Here is a 17953-nt window from a genome sequence, read left to right as displayed (position 1 = left end):
CACAACCCCCCCCCCCCCCCCCCCCCCCACTTCGAGAATTGACCACCCACACCAATGCCCAAACACCCGCGAAGATGTCGACCCCGCAAGCGAAACGTCGCCGGCTGACCGAAGCCACGAAAACGCTCCAGAAGCCGTTCAAATCGCCGTTCCGCACACCGTTGAAGCCCAGCATAGGCGACGACCCGCCATCCTCAGATCCGCCTGAGGTCCACACTCCTGCGCTTGATACACCTAGGACAACCACCGCTCCTGCTAGAAGTACCGCCCCTGCAGGCAATGGCGCACAGCAAGCGGCCACCTGTACCGCCTCTATGCAACCCCCCAAAACGCCAGCAACGTCTAAGGTGACACCACGTGTCTCGAAACCTCTCGTCTCACTTCCGAACCTATCTACCCCGTCACGTGTCGCGTCGAAGAAGGCACCGTCGAAACCCTCGGTCGCACGCGAGATCATGCAAATCCGCAATGAGATCCAGATGCTTACACAAGCTCAGACCCTGGCAACGTCTACAAAGGATGACGACCTGGTCGTACTGGTCGACAAATGGCGTACAGCAAGTCGTGCGGCGGCGGAAGAGCTGTTTGGTAGCACTAGAGACAGGGTTAACAGAATGGGCGGGGTAGGCGCATGGAAGGAACGTGAAAAAGAATCCAAGGAACGGCAGATGCAATGGGATAAAGAAGAGATGGAGGCGGAACGTGAGAAGATGGAGGAGGCGAAAGAGAGTGGTGAGGTCTCTGAAGAAGCGTATGATCGCTACGCCGAGATGGATTCGGAGAGGGACAAAGGAGAGGAGGAGAAGGAGACGTTTAAGGGAGCAGACGATGATGTGAGTGCACGGATGTGTACATGCAAGTCGTTATACTAATGTTGAAGCAGTCGTTCACGATGGACATGATGCTCAAGACCCTTAACATCGACCTCAAGCTCATCGGCTACAACAAAGAGGCGCAGAGGTGGGATGGTTGATGATTTCGATCGAACAGCCAACAACACTCTTCGATATGCCTCGACTATTTCAAGTCTAAAGCTCATAAGCATAAGCGACTGGAAGTTGCGCGCATCACAAGATACGGACTCGCGCTGCGATGGTAATGCCAGATACGAATTGTAAGTCAACGCCTGAGACCTTTGATTTGTTACATGACTGATGCTATCAGAATGATTGTTTACAGAGATACCCTTATGAACTATATTTACTACACACCCAATGCAACGTGTTATACACATCGGACACCATTCGTAGATGACAAATGCGATGCTGATGACGTCATTCTTGCTCCACCGAAAGCCTACTAGCATGTTCATCCTCCGCATATGTATTTCCTGTGTAATCATTGTCTCCTCACCGTCAGTCACGACAAAACAGTCCCGAGGTTTCACACGAATTGAACTATCATCTCAAACCATCCGTCTTACTTACCCTTATACAACTTACCCTTACCATGTCACTCAAAGACCAAACCGTCCTCATCACAGGGGCTTCGATGGGCATCGGCGCCGCTATTGCGCGTCGACTAGCCGCTGAAAGCGCAACACTCATCCTCTTTGCACGCTCAGACGACAAGCTAAAGGCCCTCTCCGACGAACTCAAAAAAGAACACAAAGACCTGAAGATCTTCACATCAGTCGTCGACGTACAAGACCACACATCTCTCAGCACCGCCGTGTCAAACATCGTCCAGCAAGTCTCCCACATTGATGTCCTTATCAACAACGCTGGTCTAGCTATAGGTGCGCCGTCACGCTTCCCTGACCTCAAGATCCAAGATATTATCACAATGACGAGCACCAATATCAATGGGTACATGTTCGCTGCTTATACGGTTTTGAACGAGGGAAAGATGAAGGAGCGTGGCAAGGGAACGATCTTGAACGTCACTAGCACGACGGGATTGGAAGTACCACCGTTCCCAGGCGAGGCTGTCTACCATGCTAGCAAGGCGTGCCAGGAGGCTTTCACAAACGTGCTGAGGACGGAGTTAGTGGGTACTGACATCAAAGTCCTCGCGTTACGGCCCGGTGTTGTAGCAACGAACTTCCATGAACAACGGTATGATCTCTCCCTCGTTTCAATGTTGCGACGGAGTTCCGAGCTGACAAGACATACAGTGTTGGATACGAAAAGCAGAGCTACGACACTTTCATGTCGGGCTTCGAGCCTCTTCTTGCGCCGGATGTTGCGGAAGCGGCTGCGTTCATGCTGAGTCAGAAGGATAGGGTTAGTGTGAAGGCGTTGGATGTTGTGCCTACTGCGCAGAGGAGTTTGCAGGTTTTCGATCGGGAGTGGAATAGTAGGGATGAGGGGAGGAAAGAGGAGAAGATGTGAGCTAAGCAAGAGTGGAGTTGGAATGATAGCTGGCTGGGTGAAGTCAACCCTGGTTTGGATCAACTGAGAGTGTCTGATGTAGCGATTATAGCTTCGAGCTGGGCGTCAGCGTCTTCTGAACGAGCTCAAGGACGCGCTCGGCGGTGCCCCTGCGATAAATATTAGTATCGTACTGTCGAGACAGACAAGCTTCAATGTACTCGCCACGAAGACTGATATCCCGCACCAGCATGCCCATAGCAATGCACAACCGGAACCTTCCACTTGCCCATCTCAGTCTCAATCCTCGGGCCGCCCTTGCGCGACGCTAGATACTGTCAGCCCGCGCCCATGAAATGACTTTCACCTCGGTACTTACGCCTCAAGCCAACATTCCGCCCAATAACCTGCAGATCCTCCGGCTTCCCCAGCTCAGGACACAACTCACAGCACCGCTTCATGATATCCTGACCAAGTTCCTCATCCCACTCTTCACTCCAATCGTTGTCCTGTCGACTGCCACCTAGAATCACGCCGCCGCCCAGCGGACGGGGGAAGACGTAGGTTGTCGTGGGATCGATTCTCTTCGGAGAGCGGAAAGACCTAGTTCGATTCGTCAGTCAAACTGAATACACGGAAAGTAGTCAGATTTGGGGCGGAGGAAGGCAAGTAGGATAGCTTTGTCGTACTTGACTCGTTCCATTTCATACATTCTGGTGATTGGCCTTTTTGGTTCGGCGACCAGTAGTGTCTGGCCGCGCGTTGGGTATAGATTCGTGTCTTTGATGTCGGAGAGTTTGAGGGAGCCAAGACCGGTGCAGTTTACTAGAAGGGTGGTGGATGTGTGGTCGCTTAGGACTTCTGAGACGGAAGGGTAGTGTCGGCGTACGAGACTGATGCCCTTGCACAAAGCTTGAGCTTGGAGCCTGGTACAATATCAGTCTTGCGAAGTATCAATGGCACTAAAGCTAGGGCTTTGCATCATGGGAATGAGGATCAGGAATACGTACCACTGCAGATACACTTGCGTGTTGATCCTGAACGTACTTGGGAACTCGAAGCCAAAGTTCGCTCCCTTGGGCAACTCACTTCCACCCAACTTCCTCAAGCCCCCGACTAACTCATCATACCACACCTTACCCGTCGCCTCCGTCAAAACACCCGCCTCTTCAATCGGCTCATCGAATGCAGCCCACATACCCATTCTCCCCAGTCCCGCTTCATTCCCCCCTCCATTGACCCCATCAACACCTTTCGTCTCACCAGCCTTCAGTGTCTGACAACCAAACACGCTCTTCCCGTCAATAAGCTCACCGAAACGGTGGAAGGTGACCTCGTCGTATTTCTCCAGCGGACCGTTGTCGTGGGCCATGGAGGACCAGTTGGCGCCCGCCCAGGGCGATGTGTATTCTATCGAGCGGTCTCCGGGGAAGTGTTTTGCTACCACGGTTATCTTGGCGGTGGGATACGTGTGTGATAGGACGAGTGAGGTTGTTAGACCGATTACGCCGGCGCCGAGGATGAGGATGTGTTGTTGGTCTTTTTGGGAAGCCATCATGGGTGGTTGGGTGATGACCGATAGCTTTCAATATGGAATATGTTTGAGGATGTTGATGATGAGATGCTTTGATGACAGTTAGGCTGAAATGCGAGCTCTTCGTTGAACCTAGTATAGGTATCAAATGCTCAAGCGTTGCACGAAGCTATATAACAAGCTATATGAATGTCAATGACTCATCCCTCTTGTACGTTCGGTTCGGCGGAGTAAGATTCACCCATACCTTGTACGCTATCCCGAGTCTCACCAGCCTATTCCGACGGTAAACGGCGACTGTCTTATACACGGTATTGTACAAGAACCAAATCGACGCAAGCTCGATGGAGCATGTAAGTAGTCGCGTAGATCACACTGAATTGAATGACAGTATTGCTTGATCAGTGAGATGTGTTGTCAAGTGTCGATTACAGAGGTCGAGCGAGGATGCAGATAACGCACCGATGGCATTCCGATCGGAATGAGCGGTTCCGGACAAGCGTACACTACAAACCACGCCCAGGTACGGTCCTGAACGTCGAGCTGCTTGGACTCATTGCATGCATGGATCACTGGTGATGAGCTAGATAAGTCTGTTGGAGATAAAATAGGGTATCATTCAAAGTAGGGAGAGATTGTATGGACAAGACTATGAACAGGGTCCAGAACGCATTATTATGTACCGAAAGATCAGCCAACTTTTACAGTCCATTTTCCGTGCACCCAAGACACAAAAAGAAATATTATGCCGACTGCTTCATAAACCAATCTGAGCTCGCATCAACCATGTAATTGGTAATGTTCGACTCGTTTCCAAACCCGCCGTCTGGCAATTGGATGTTGCCGTCTGGCGCAGGGTAACTCATGGCTCCGTCTATCGACACAGGGAGTCGAGGCATGTTGAAGAAGTCGAACACATCGAGATACTCTAGCTCATTCGCTGCAGGTGTTCGAGCTGGAGTCACCGATGGTATCTTCAGATTTTGTTTGTTGCTGAGCTTGGGTTGGCGGGATATGAGGAAGTCGAGATCGAATGCACATCGTCGCATGTCGGCGAGGATCTTTACGGTTGAAGGTGTTACGCGTTCACCATTCGCACCAGCCGGAGTGTCCTGGCTCTCTTGATATTCGGAAAGTACGCGTGAAAGAAGACTTGCATAGCGCGTGCCTACTTCCCAGTACTGACCCATGTCCTGGAGAGTGCTGACAAGGAGGTTGATGGATTGATCGACTCGGTGATCGATGGTGGATCCGTGGACCAAGAGAACACGTGCGGCTACCCAGAGCGAGAATGCGAAGGGCGGGCCAAGTTTGCTCAGCAAACCGTTGTCGCGTACGGTAGCACACAAGGCTGTGATATTCTCAACAGCACTGAGACACCGCTGGCTAGCGCTGAAGGACGGTGTGAAGATGGGTGAACGATGGGTAGGGTACGCCGCAGATGAGTGAAGACGAATCACAGTGCTGCCAGAGTTAGTTTCTTCCTTAAGGCAAAGGGAAGACAAACTTACGTGTGGAAGGCCGCATGGAGCATCACCAAACCACTATCCAAATTCTGTCCCATACCCGGCTTTGCAAACAATCTCGCAGAGTTGCCAAATTCTTGAGGAAGATTGTACTTCCATTGCTCGATGGCATTGTCAAGCTCACGGTACTCGCTTTGCCAGGTCTCAACGTCGGACAAGGATGTAATGTCTACAGGCTTCTTGAGGAACTTGTGGATGCGTGTGAGAATCCCCAGGACTTCGACGTAGTATGAGAAGGAGCCCAGGTTTTCTGGTCTGTTCATGCTGTAGTCGGATCGTGTCGAAGTGTGGAACCATCGCGTCTCGACGGGCACGTTGCGCGCATACATGTCGTCGCGACACGGCAACCGACGGTCGATCTCCTTTTCGTCGAGAGCGAATTCGAAAGCCGTGGCAACGGTCGCGTATCGGTCTAAGACGTAGATCATCCAGAAAAGGCGGCGTCGGCTCTCTTCTTCGATCCAGTCCTTGGGCTCAGGCAGCGTCATGGCGCGCAAGGTGTATATTGACGCAAATTGTGGAGCGACGCTCGGTGAGTAGCTTTCGACTGATAGTCCTAGCTGGACGACTGAGCGCGTAATTAGAGCCAGAAGGTTCCAGCCGGGAGGGCCATTGGAGCAGCCAACAACGTCCAGAGCGAGGATCACAAGCGCCTGCAACGACTTTACAGAGCTGTTCTCGATGCCATACAGCAAGACCTTCTCTTTGGAGTTCTTATGGTAGCGCGTGCGCTTCTCGGCAGTCAAGCGCTGGTCGGTAGAGAACTTGACAGTTGTCGCGACAACTGCGTGTAGTATGATTCGATCCGCCTCTTCTAGCGTCGCGTCTCCGAAAAGCGAGTTCAGGGTGCTCTGGCGGTGGAGGATGGGACACCAGGTGTTGATGTGCTTGAAGAAAAGATCGACGAGGCCATATAGAAGGTCGTACGGTGGGAAGTCGGCATCCGCGTGACCGAGAGTCCTCGATATGGCCGGCTGGTATTGCTCATTGTATGGTGTGTAGCCATCCCTGGACAAGCCACCGCTCATGCTCACATCCTCGGACTGGTAGCCATTCCCCGTGACCGAGGGGGTGGGTCTATTGTCCGTGACGCCGTTGCCATATTGGTTCTGTATTGCGCTCTGCGAAGGGAACGTGGGCTTCTGGATGAAGAGGGCCGTTTCGGGACGCGGTATATGGGGGGTTTGGATGACGGGCGGGCTTCGGAACGCGGCTACCTCTTGGGGTGACGGGCCGGACGTGGCGACTTGGGTGCTGGAAAGATGGTTGATTTGCGACTGCTGCTGGACGAGTAGCGCTTCGAGCTTGTCTGGGGAAGGGACGATTGTCAGCTGTGGTCGCGATTGCCCTGTAGGGTCTCTGGCTGACGGACAGAAGGAGCGCCCGCTTAGTCAAGCTGCGCGACAGTCGTGACCTCCATCAAATCCCACCCGGGCACTGTCATGACTGTGGGCGCGCGAAGTTTGCCAGCGATAACGGCAAACTTCAGTCTGCTTATCCAGACCTCGGCTACTCCAGAACGGGGTGGTGAAGATGCGCGACTTACCAAGTCTCGACTCGAGCTCTCGTCCATAGCCAGCGCGCAGGCCGGGCTTCTTGCGCGGAAGGTAGACCTGATGCGATTGAGTATTGGGGGTGATGTCAGTGGATGGCGCAACTGACGCATGCTGAGTGGTTCTTCAAGCACCAGGAACAGGCAGGCGCGCCTCTGTCGCATTTGACTTTTCGCTGCTCTACGTATGGTGAGCCTCAACAGCCTCATCCTGTTGTGTCACACTTACTGCATGTCTCACAACTCACAGAAAGCGGCCGCTTCCGCTTGTTCGACGTGCCGCTTTGGCTTCTGTCGTGGGCTTCTTCGTCGCTGGAGCGTTCATCACCACTCCAGTCTTGCGCATCGCCAGGAGAGTGGTTGGAGAGCTTCGCAGTGCCGTTTGGACTTGCCGCCTGCTGGTGGGTTGTGCTGGCGTCCATGATGATGAAAGCGAATGCGATTGGGGGCGTGCAGGTTCGGAAGAGCTACACCGAGGGTTCTACTCTTGCAGCCCCGCCTGCACGCTCTAGTTCCCTACCCCAGATATCGTAAATCGTATAGACCGGCAAGCGCGCCCTCCGCATCCTTCGATTGGTGGCACCGAGTGGGCCGCTGGCTTTTCGGTACAATACTCGTCAGCAAAAACACATGCTTCGGCCTTGTCCACATTCCGACCTGGGTGCCGAACGCCTCACAGCGACGCCTATTCACGCGTTCGCGCTCCACTTCTTAGCCCAGGTATCAATGGCTCTTCCAAAGTCGTCGCAAATCGTCGCAAATCGCAGCGAGATGGACCGAGGGACCCTCTTGAGCAGACGCGAAGCCTGGCACGCCGCTATTCCGCGGTTTAAATATCATTTCTGACCCTCCGTGCACTTATCTACCCCTCCTCTATACTCTGTGGTCTTCTGCTTTGTCGATTCCACACTCCTCTCCCTAACGTGATCATGCCCTCCACCGAAGAATCTGGCGCAGCGCGCTCCTTCCCGACCATCAAACACGTGCGAACATTCATAACACAGGGCCCCGGCAGCGGCGGAGACTACCATAATGTCGCTGGCGGACATTGGCTCATCGACAGCAAGATCTCCACCCCCATGAGCGGATATGAGCAGTACCGAAAGTCAAGAACTAGCTGGGGAATCAATGTTCTGGGATCTTTCTGTGTAGAGCTCGAGGCCAGTGACGGCACCAAGGGTTTCGCTACTGGCTTTGGCGGGCCGCCAGCGTGCTGGCTAGTCGCTGAGCACTTTGAGCGCTTCTTAATAGGCCAAGGTGAGTATCCAGTTGTGCGACGCTACGAGTCTTCATTCTGATCCAAGCTAGATCCCAGAGACACAAACCACATGTTCGAGCAAATGTACCGTGCGTCCATGTTCTACGGCCGCAAGGGTCTTCCGGTCGCCGTCATCTCAGTCATCGATCTTGCTATTTGGGATCTGCTCGGCCACATCCGCAACGAGCCCGTATACAAGATGCTCGGTGGAGCGACCCGGGAAAGGCTCAACTTCTACTGCACTGGTCCCGAGCCAGCGGCGGCAAAGGAAATGGGCTTTTTCGGCGCCAAGGTACCACTACCATACGGCCCTGGTGAGGGTGTCGAAGGCTTGAAGAAGAATGTCGAGTTCCTTACCAAGCATCGCGAAAGCGTGGGGCCAGACTTTCCCCTCATGGTCGACTGCTACATGAGCTTGAACGTACCCTACACCATCGAAGTGGTCAAGGCCACCGAGCACCTCAACTTGAACTGGTGGGAAGAGTGCTTGTCGCCTGACGACTCAGATGGCTTTGAGCAGATCAAGCGCGCTCACCCCCGCATGAAGTTCACCACTGGCGAACACGAGTACTCACGATATGGCTTCAGGAAACTCATCGAGGGCCGCAACCTGGACATTCTCCAACCCGATGTTATGTGGGTTGGCGGTATGACTGAGCTCATCAAGATCTCGGCCATGGCTGCTGCCTACGATATTCCCGTTGTTCCTCACGCCAGTGGACCATACTCGTACCATTTCGTCGTTTCTCAGGCCAACTCGCCTTTCCAAGAGTACCTCGCGAACTCACCGGATGGCAAGTCTGTGTTGCCCGTGTTCGGCAACCTGTAAGTTTCCCTTCCGCGTGCGCAAAGTGTTGTGCTAATACTGTGCAGCTTCACCAACGAGCCAATTCCCACCAAGGGATATCTCGACGTCAAGACTCTCGACCTTCCAGGCTTTGGTCTTAAGCTGAACCCCAACGCCGGCTTGATCGACGCCACTCGCATACTGAACCCAGCGCCGCAGAAAGCGCTCAAGCCTGCTGAGCCTGAGAAGGCGGAGGTCAACGGACATTAGTAAGATGGTTACACGACGTCATGGCGTTGCGGGAGTTGCATATGGCTTGCTTTTTGGATGGCCTGGTGTTAAGCATTGCGCTGAAGCGGCATATATTTTGCTCGTTGTTTGCTCAACTAGAGGCTTCTGGTTGGGATTGTGTAGTTACGAATGGCATTAAGCGACTGACCATACTGCTAGCTTTACGATGTAGTCACAGCTCATGAAATACGAAGGGTACACAACAGGTCTAAAATTAGTGACGCGGGCGCTGACGATCTCGGGAGGCTCGATCGCACCCATGTGCAGCAGGGACGCACGCCGAGTGGGGCAACACGAGGCGTCAGTGCTATGCTGCAGTCGAATCTTCATAAGGACGCGGTGAGCCAGCAAAACTGTACCTTTCCACGAATTCAGTGTATATATCAAGCATACACCTTCGAGATCAATTGCAACACCTTTCTGCATTGCACGAATTACCCCGCCAATACCCCGCATCACCATGGACGCCATCAAGGATACCGTCAACAGCGCGCTCGAGAAGCTCAACATTACTGGGGGCGCACCCCAGGGCACACCGGCGAAGGAGCCAACAGAGGAGCAGCTGAATGAGCTCAAGGCCAAGTACCAGAAGGCTGGCCAAGAGCAGGTTTTCGTAAGTGCAGCCCGGGCGTTGGTCTTGCAAGTCTGGGAGCACCTCGCTGGACTGTGTGAGCACTGCATGGCTTGCTCAACCCCGCGACGTGCCCCAGGACTTGTTCTCATCACATGCATCTTTGCTGACCGACGTGACTAGGCTTTCTACGACAAGCTCTCCACAGCTGAGAAGGCGACACTCTACGAGCAGCTGAGCAACTTCAACCCCGACTACATCAACGAAATCACCGAGCGAGCCCTCCACCCCGCCGAGACCGAAGCCAGCGAGAACAAGCTCGAGCCCCTCCCCGAGAATGCCACATCCTCCGTCCTCTCGTCCTCCCAGGAGGATCTCGACAAATGGTACGACAGCGGACTAGACCTGATCGCCGAGAACAAGGTCGCGGTTGTGCTCATGGCTGGTGGCCAGGGCACCCGTCTGGGCAGCTCAGCGCCCAAGGGATGCTTCGACATTGGCCTTCCTAGCAAGAAGAGCCTGTTCCAGCTGCAGGGTGAGAGGATCAGGAAGGCCGAGATGTTGGCCGCCAAGAAGCACAACAAGGAGAGCGTAACCATCCCGTGGTACGTCATGACCAGCGGGCCTACTCGCGGCCCTACCGCCGACTTCTTCGAGAAGCACAACTACTTTGGCCTGAAGAAGGAGAACGTCGTCATCTTCGAGCAGGGTGTCCTGCCATGCATCTCGAACGAGGGCAAGATCCTGCTGGAGAGCAAGTCAAAGGTACGTTCGCTCTCATCCAGGGTACTGTTAGACCAGGACAACATACTAAGAATAACTAGGTCGCCGTCGCACCCGATGGCAATGGCGGTCTCTACCAAGCTCTCATCCAGTCCGGCGTCGTACAAGACATGGGCAAGCGCGGCATCCAGCACATTCACGCTTACTGTGTCGACAACTGCCTCGTCAAGGTCGCCGACCCCGTCTTCATCGGTTTCTCCGCCTCGAAGAACGTGGACATTGCTACCAAGGTCGTCCGCAAGCGCAACGCCAAGGAGTCCGTTGGTCTCATCCTGCAGAAGAACGGCAAGCCAGATGTTGTCGAATACTCGGAAATCTCTACCGAGGACGCAGAGGCCAAGGACTCCAAGGACTCCAGCCTGCTCAAGTTCCGTGCTGCCAACATTGTCAACCACTACTACTCATACAAGTTTCTCGAGAGCATTCCAGAGTGGGCAAAGAAGCTGCCTCACCACGTCGCCCGCAAGAAGATTCCTTTCGTCAACACCGAGACCGGAGAGACAGTCAAGCCAGAGAAGCCAAATGGCATCAAGCTGGAGCAGTTTGTCTTTGACTGCTTCCCCTTCCTGACTCTCGAGAAGTTTGCATGCATGGAAGTGAAGCGTGAGGACGAGTTCTCGCCCTTGAAGAACGCTCGCGGAACTGGTGAAGACGACCCGGATACCAGCAAGGCGGACATCATGACCCAGGGCAGGAAATGGGTGCAAGCCGCCGGTGCGACTGTCGTTAGCGAGGACTCCGACTCCTACGTCGAAGTTTCACCATTGATCTCCTACGTAAGTTCTCGAGGCTGTTTGAGATATGAGACTATATGCTAATCGAAAACAGGGTGGCGAAGGCCTTGACTTCCTCAAGAGCAGGACAATCAAGGCACCTGCGGTCATCGAGTCTGAAGACTAGAAGACCTACAAATCTCGATGCAACATGCAAACGCCCCGAGACCTTCTCTTCGGAACGACACAGTAGAGTAAGGAATATGGCCACTCACTCTTACAACAGAAGCTCCACTACTGTTGGCATTGAATAATACATAGACACGAATACTTATGAATATATCGGCCACTTGCCTCTTCGGCGCCTCTAACATATCTGGACCTCCCAAAGGGTGATTACTAACTGACTTGTGGAGAAGCTAACTTTGTGTCCTAGCTCCAGACATGCGACTGCAGCCATGGTGTCATGAAGCGGGGCAGAAACATAGTTCTCGAGCTGGCGGCAGCAGCGGAGGAACTGGAAAAGATAGGTCAGGGGCCGACGGCATGAGGAAAGCGCCTTTGCTGCACGAGGATAGGAGACAGAAGTCGTCTAGGGTGAAGAGGGTAAGGTTGCAGTCATTTGAAACGTCGCATGATGCAATTGGGGGCCGTTTGGGACGCACTTTCGACCTCGGGAAGAACCAGACTGCGCATTTCGCTAGCGCACGGAGCAGGGACCACCGTCATGGGAGATGCATTTTGCCCGTTGCCCGAACATTCCACGATCCCCTCATTCTCTCACCACATACACCACTGGCAGGAGGTTGAAGAAGTGTTGCAGCGGGAAGAAGGTCTGGAAAGTTGAAAGAAAGTAGGTCGCGCCTGCCGAGGATTCCTCCGTCTCGAGGGTGCGCGCGAGGTTCCGCCCTGGCGCGTGCTCCGTCCGCAGTCTTTACCCCTCGACAACAGCCCCTCGAAAAATCTGCGACTGACTGGCGAACGCAGGTGAAGAAATTGAAGAAGTAAACGAAGCAGGTACGTGCGCCTATCAATCCTGCTGTTCGGCGCGCACTCCCTCGAGCAAACCAGAGGATCAAAGCACACGTCGCAGCAAACACACCACCAACCGCCCCTCATTCGCGATCCACTCCTCCTCGCTGCTCACACAACCACCGACTACATACTTATACGCTGCCCAGATATACGCAGAGAAACATCATCATGTCTTCTCTATCTCGTCGTGCGTGCTTCAAGTGCGGAAACGTTGGCCACTACGCCGGTAAGCGATATCCGCGCATCTGCTCGGCGCGCGCGCTGCAGTCGCATGATCGGGACATGTATCGCGAACATCGTCTCTGGCTGCGGTATCTGCATCGCGTGACCTCGCGCAACGAGGCAACTTCCACAAGATAATGCGACTAACAATAACGCGCAGAGGTCTGCTCTTCGTCTGAGAGGCTCTGCTACAACTGTAAGACCACACCTAACCACCACTTGCGACTATGGACTAACCTTTGCACAGGCAAGCAGCCAGGCCACGAGTCCAACGGATGCCCGCACCCACGCACCACCGAGAGTACGTCACCCCGAGTCCTGGCGCATGTCGAGAACAGAGGCGGCTATACATCCAGAGAATGAAGGACTGACAGAGAAACAGCCAAGCAGTGCTATCACTGCCAGGGTCTCGGACACGTCCAGGCTGACTGCCCAACTCTGCGCCTGAGCGGAGCCGGCACCAGCGGACGTTGCTACAGCTGCGGTATCGCCGGCCACCTTGCCCGCAACTGTCCCAACCCTGGAATGGGTCGCGGCGCTGGTGCTCCTCGTGGCGGTTACGGAGGAGGTTTCCGTGGCGGTTTCGCTGGCGGCGCTCGCCCGGCCACCTGCTACAAGTGCGGTGGACCCAACCACTTTGCCCGCGACTGCCAGGCCCAAGCCATGAAGTGCTACGCCTGCGGCAAGCTTGGTGAGTAAACTGAGCGCATCCCTAGTTACAATTCCTGACCAAACTAGGCCACATCTCCCGCGACTGCACTGCTCCCAACGGCGGCCCATTGAACACTGCCGGCAAGACCTGCTACCGCTGCGGCGAGACCGGTCACATCTCCCGCGACTGCACACAGGCTGAGGTCAACGGCGATGCTACCGCTGCCCCTGTCGCTGCTGCTCCCGTCCCGGCCGCTGCCCCCACCGCTACTGTCGCTTAGACGACTGTGAGCTAAGCCAGAGGTCCACCATTGAGTAACATCGCGGCGACCACTGGCCTACCCAGCATGCATCTCCATGCCTTCCCTTAGTTTGTCATTTCATCACAATCGTTTTCCTGGCCAATCTCAGCATCATATCGGCATATCTCACGCATTCACGAGTCATCAACGGATACGGCAAAAGTTCTTCACGATTCTTACACTGATACCCCACGAACATTGTATCCCTTACTTCAACCATTCTACCATTATTTCGACAGACGACGGCTTGGCGATTTGGACGGCGGCCTGTCTGTATGCAAGTGATTTGGATCGACTGCGGCTTCGGCAGAAGCGTTGTTGATGCGAATTTGCTTGGATAGATCAGGTTCGCTTATGGAGCTGGAGGCGGCTGTGGTGGTTTGGTGTGGAAAGAGTGCCCCCAGGGGTTGAGGGGGAAGAGTGAAGGAGACTGTGTGTTTGTCGGGAGCTGAGTCGGTATATCTGTCTGTTATCATGTTTATACTTCTTTGTGCTTGCATATGATAGATCTAGATTGTATCATCTATTTCGAATATATGCAATCTCATGAACAATTATTTTCAAGTTTTGACTTCAATGCCGACACTAGTCACGGCCGCAAGCATCTAAACTACCCAAACTTAAGATCTGTCGCGATGTCTGTTTATGAACATACCAGGCAGGGACGTACATTACTGTCTTTGTATTCGGACTCTTCCTACGATCGAGCCGGTGCAAGTTCAGCTATATCTCAGGGTTGAAGGCTATCGCGTTGGTGGTGGCTGCTCCTTCCTTCCTCTCATTCACACACGTGGAGTTGAGCCTAGTGCTCCTTCCCATCATGCCTTCCTCCATGATCTCACCTCCGCAGGATTTTCTCCGTCCTTTCCTCGCATTGTTCGCACCTTCACTCGCAAACGCATCATTCGCAATTCGCTCGTATCGTTTCTTTTCATCTCATCTCGCGTCAGTCATCACCAGCAGTTACTATGGGTGCTTCTTCAGTAGCCAGCGACGACTCGAATAACGATGTGAGTGACTGCCTCTTTCCACAGTAAGACTGATCTTGACTAACCTCACAAAGGACGGCTTCATTGTCGACATCGATGCGATTCAAGCGCACGGCATCGGCGCTGTCGACATTTCGAAGCTCAAGTCAAACGGCTACTATACGATCGCGTCGGTGCATTCGGCTACTCGTCGCAACCTCCTCAAGATCAAGGGCTTCAGTGAGATCAAGGTTGACAAAGTCAAAGACGCCATCGCCAAATGCCAGGTGCGTCACTGCAGTAGGCCAGCACTTGAGTGCGCATCACTGACATACGTCGCAGCCTTCTGGTGGAGGCTTCCAGACCGCTCATGAGCTCGGGCATCTACGCAAGCGTGTCATCAAGATCTCTACTGGTAGCAAGGCACTCGATGCAGTCCTCGGAGGGTGAGTGCACACCCAGTCGATTCTCTTTGGGTTGCCGCTGACGGTAAACAGTGGCTTCCAAACCATGAGCATCAGTGAGGTCTTCGGAGAGTTCCGCTGCGGAAAGACCCAGTTGTCACACACCATGTCCGTCATTGCGCAGCTGCCGAAGGATATGGGTGGTGCAGAAGGCAAAGTAGCATACATCGGTACGTTGGATGTCGCTCTCTTCGAACGCCGCTGACCACAATGCAGATACCGAAGGTACCTTCCGGCCTGAGAGGATAGCCCAAATCGCTGAGCGCTTTGGAGTCGACCCTGAGACTGGTGGGTACCGTTCTCACATCCCTATCGCGTCTCTACTGACCGTCCATAGCCCAAGACAACATCACCTATGCTCGCGCTGTTAACTCGGAGCATCAGATGGAGCTGCTCAACAAAGTCGCCGAGTTCTTCGTCAGCAACGAGTACCGACTACTCATCATCGACAGCATCATGGCCCTGTTTCGTGTCGATTATACAGGTCGAGGTGAACTGAATGAGCGCCAGCAGAAGCTCAACCAGTTCCTCTCCAAGTTAACGCATGTCGCTGAAGGTGCGCGATAGATTACTCCCAATCTTTGATATCTGCTAACATCACTCAGAGTTCAATGTCGCTGTGCTATTGACAAACCAAGTTCAGAGTGACCCTGGTGCGAGCGCTCTCTTCGCTGGCGCAGACGGTCGCAAGCCGATCGGTGGCCACATTCTTGCTCACGCCTCTGCTACGAGGATTCTGCTCCGTAAGGGTCGGGGTGAGGAGCGTGTTGCCAAGATCCAAGACTCTCCCGGTATGTCATCCTTCGTTGCTACTACTCTTGCTACCTCTACTGACAGACTGCGTTAGACATGCCGGAGAAGGAGGCGACGTACATCATTACCAACGGCGGTATCAACGACCCGGAGAAGGTGTGACAGATATGTAGTGATCTCGCTTCGGTGCATCTATGAGGGAAGATTTACGAACAGGTGGCGGTTTACGAGACGGAGTAATGTACTTCTATGATTCTCAATCATGAGAAGGCTTGAAGTGGATAAATTCCTTAGTAGTCGCATTGCAGTAGTCTACGAACAGCAAGTCTACAGCTTTATAGTAAGATTGTACATGTCTAGGCCCACCGCAACTGCAGTGACCGCAGCAATGTATGCGACGAGTATTGCCATGGACTGCACAACACTCATGTGCAAGGTCGGGAACGTCATGTTAACCAAACCCGTGAGCAGATTCGCCACAAGGAAGACTGCAAGACCATTGCGGTTGAAAGCATAAAGAACAGTGCTGGTAGCATCCCTGCTTCTCCGCGATTCCTCGCTTTTGGTCGTAGCTTTGTACAAGTTCGGAAAGAGGATACTTTCGATAGCGTAACAAATGGTAATTTGGTAGCTGTTGAACGACGAGACCCAGAGGAAATAGGGCAGATTGGCTAGGCGGCGCGATACAGGGAGTCGAAGACCGTAGTAGCTAGTTGAGAAGTAGAATAACCCTGTCCAAAGCATGGAGGTCATGATCAGCTTTCCGAATGTGGATTGCCGAAGCTTCGTCTGGAATGACGCATCCTTTGGGATCTGCTGTTGCCTAGGTAGTGCGGAGGCGCCCAAAGATTGGCCTGCAAGGAAAATGGCGAGATAGCCGAAGAAAGAGAATATGCCTTCTCGGTTCTGAGAGAAAAGATCCGTGCGTGGGGCTATTAGGATGAAGGACCCGAGGGAGGTCCAGTCCAAAGCGATCTCGTAGACGGCAGCCAAAGTAAACGAGAGGATGGCGTAAGAAGGTACCAAGTCAAAGGCTGTCTGGAAGAGGGCAGCGAATGGCGGAAGGAAGCCTAGGGTAAAGAAGAAGTTCCAGTGTACCCCATATTCCGTGACATGCTCGGCGTAGTCCAGTCCTTTTACAGAGATGAGCCTTATAACGCCTAGGAAGAGAAGGGGAATCGCGTGTCTGAACGATGATGTCAGGCGCCTTGACAGTGACTGACGGCCAGCTCCCTCTTTGAGAGACGCCCGGACAGACACTACACCAGCAGTAAAGACGAAAGATCCCACACCCATATCCATGAGCGATGTACCCCAGTTCTCCACTTTCGCAAAACGCCGAGGAAAGACGCGGAAGTCGACTGCCAGAATAGCAACACACGTTATAACCATCATCGCGCCCCGATAGTTCGTTATAAACGGCTTGACGGGCAGTGCATCGAGCTTCGTGTCCTTTTCCGACTTATCGATCTTCGGTGGCCTTGGAGCGTCCTTCACCACGACCGGTTTCTCGAAGACGTATAACGTGATTGCCGGGAGCAGCAGAAGGAGATTCAGGATCCATGGCGAGGAGGAGTATATGGTAGTCGCGAACAGCGTGGCACCGCAGTTGAGCAGGAAGTCGACGAGGAAGGCAGGCGGCGTGTACGGCGTGAAGAGACGCATGCGCGACTGAATGACAGACCAAAGTAGAATGCTCAGCTGTGCATGCGGTTAGTAAGAGTGCATTGCTTGAGTAGTGGGTGTGTGTACGGTACAGGCATTGCGAGCGAGACGCTGTTCACGTCTGCTACGGAGCTCCCGGTGTGTCCAGACACCCAGGCCTCCTTCATTTGCTTGTATGTCTTCGCCATTGTGCTAAAAAGAGCGCTGCGCGAGTTGGTCGTCTACTATGCAATGAATTGGTTCGGGGTATTGGACGCGTCTGGGTGGCCTCTTCGCAAACGGAATGTGGCCCGAGCTTTGATGACCTCACACATCGCGACTTCCACACCCCTTCTTCTACACACTGCACAGCGTGATGTAGAGATTATGACCAAAACCCGGCGGCTAGTTGTTAAAGTTGACAACGAAATCATGGAACGGTATGTAATTTTCACCAGGGATGCCAAAAAGAGTAGGAGCGTACTGCACGTGTCCGGACTTCCTCTTTCACCATCACTGCTCCTCTATGAGTAGACGCGTCCGTGCGCAGAACTCCAGATTTGGCAGCTACAATAGAAACTTCAGGC

At 53.6% G+C, this 17953-nt stretch overlaps 8 protein-coding genes across 8 annotated transcripts; 5 read left to right on the top strand and 3 right to left on the bottom strand.

Moving 5' to 3' along the window:
• Positions 1 to 74: 74 nt before the first annotated feature.
• Positions 75 to 2333, top strand: J4E78_010518 (uncharacterized protein; the record flags this gene model as incomplete). The annotated part of the gene is made up of 5 exons (XM_049371096.1): positions 75 to 833; positions 884 to 960; positions 1028 to 1114; positions 1374 to 2057; positions 2117 to 2333. The coding sequence occupies 5 exons, from the start codon at positions 75 to 77 to the stop codon at positions 2331 to 2333; spliced, it is 1824 nt and encodes a 607-aa protein (XP_049217249.1).
• Positions 2334 to 2928: 595 nt separating this feature from the next.
• J4E78_010517 (uncharacterized protein) lies at positions 2929 to 3867 on the bottom strand (the record flags this gene model as incomplete). The annotated part of the gene is made up of 2 exons (XM_049371095.1): positions 2929 to 3238; positions 3323 to 3867. The coding sequence occupies 2 exons, from the start codon at positions 3865 to 3867 to the stop codon at positions 2929 to 2931; spliced, it is 855 nt and encodes a 284-aa protein (XP_049217248.1).
• Positions 3868 to 4589: 722 nt separating this feature from the next.
• Positions 4590 to 7346, bottom strand: J4E78_010516 (uncharacterized protein; the record flags this gene model as incomplete). Its single annotated transcript, XM_049371094.1, has 5 exons — positions 4590 to 5310; positions 5358 to 6681; positions 6919 to 6985; positions 7035 to 7105; positions 7154 to 7346. 5 exons carry the CDS (start codon positions 7344 to 7346, stop codon positions 4590 to 4592), a joined length of 2376 nt encoding a protein of 791 aa, XP_049217247.1.
• Positions 7347 to 7853: 507 nt separating this feature from the next.
• J4E78_010515 (uncharacterized protein) lies at positions 7854 to 9239 on the top strand (the record flags this gene model as incomplete). Its single annotated transcript, XM_049371093.1, has 3 exons — positions 7854 to 8181; positions 8233 to 9007; positions 9056 to 9239. The coding sequence occupies 3 exons, from the start codon at positions 7854 to 7856 to the stop codon at positions 9237 to 9239; spliced, it is 1287 nt and encodes a 428-aa protein (XP_049217246.1).
• Positions 9240 to 9720: 481 nt separating this feature from the next.
• On the top strand, positions 9721 to 11514 carry J4E78_010514 (uncharacterized protein; the record flags this gene model as incomplete). The annotated part of the gene is made up of 4 exons (XM_049371092.1): positions 9721 to 9873; positions 10015 to 10596; positions 10656 to 11390; positions 11443 to 11514. The coding sequence occupies 4 exons, from the start codon at positions 9721 to 9723 to the stop codon at positions 11512 to 11514; spliced, it is 1542 nt and encodes a 513-aa protein (XP_049217245.1).
• Positions 11515 to 12530: 1016 nt separating this feature from the next.
• J4E78_010513 (uncharacterized protein) lies at positions 12531 to 13516 on the top strand (the record flags this gene model as incomplete). The annotated part of the gene is made up of 5 exons (XM_049371091.1): positions 12531 to 12588; positions 12745 to 12780; positions 12832 to 12885; positions 12967 to 13275; positions 13323 to 13516. The coding sequence occupies 5 exons, from the start codon at positions 12531 to 12533 to the stop codon at positions 13514 to 13516; spliced, it is 651 nt and encodes a 216-aa protein (XP_049217244.1).
• A 989-nt stretch (positions 13517 to 14505) lies between these two features.
• Positions 14506 to 15884, top strand: DLH1 (carboxymethylenebutenolidase; the record flags this gene model as incomplete). The annotated part of the gene is made up of 8 exons (XM_049371090.1): positions 14506 to 14547; positions 14601 to 14792; positions 14848 to 14951; positions 15003 to 15139; positions 15186 to 15257; positions 15307 to 15525; positions 15575 to 15760; positions 15817 to 15884. 8 exons carry the CDS (start codon positions 14506 to 14508, stop codon positions 15882 to 15884), a joined length of 1020 nt encoding a protein of 339 aa, XP_049217243.1.
• Positions 15885 to 16049: 165 nt separating this feature from the next.
• J4E78_010511 (uncharacterized protein) lies at positions 16050 to 17575 on the bottom strand (the record flags this gene model as incomplete). The annotated part of the gene is made up of 2 exons (XM_049371089.1): positions 16050 to 17423; positions 17480 to 17575. 2 exons carry the CDS (start codon positions 17573 to 17575, stop codon positions 16050 to 16052), a joined length of 1470 nt encoding a protein of 489 aa, XP_049217242.1.
• Positions 17576 to 17953: the final 378 nt, after the last annotated feature.

This window comes from Alternaria triticimaculans (assembly GCF_023758025.1).
Source record: "Alternaria triticimaculans strain BMP 0046 chromosome Unknown scaffold_33, whole genome shotgun sequence".
NCBI classification, from domain to species: Eukaryota; Fungi; Ascomycota; class Dothideomycetes; order Pleosporales; family Pleosporaceae; genus Alternaria; species Alternaria triticimaculans.
The sequence above is the reverse complement of the archived record's forward strand: the minus strand, read 5'-3'. Positions and strand labels throughout refer to the sequence as shown.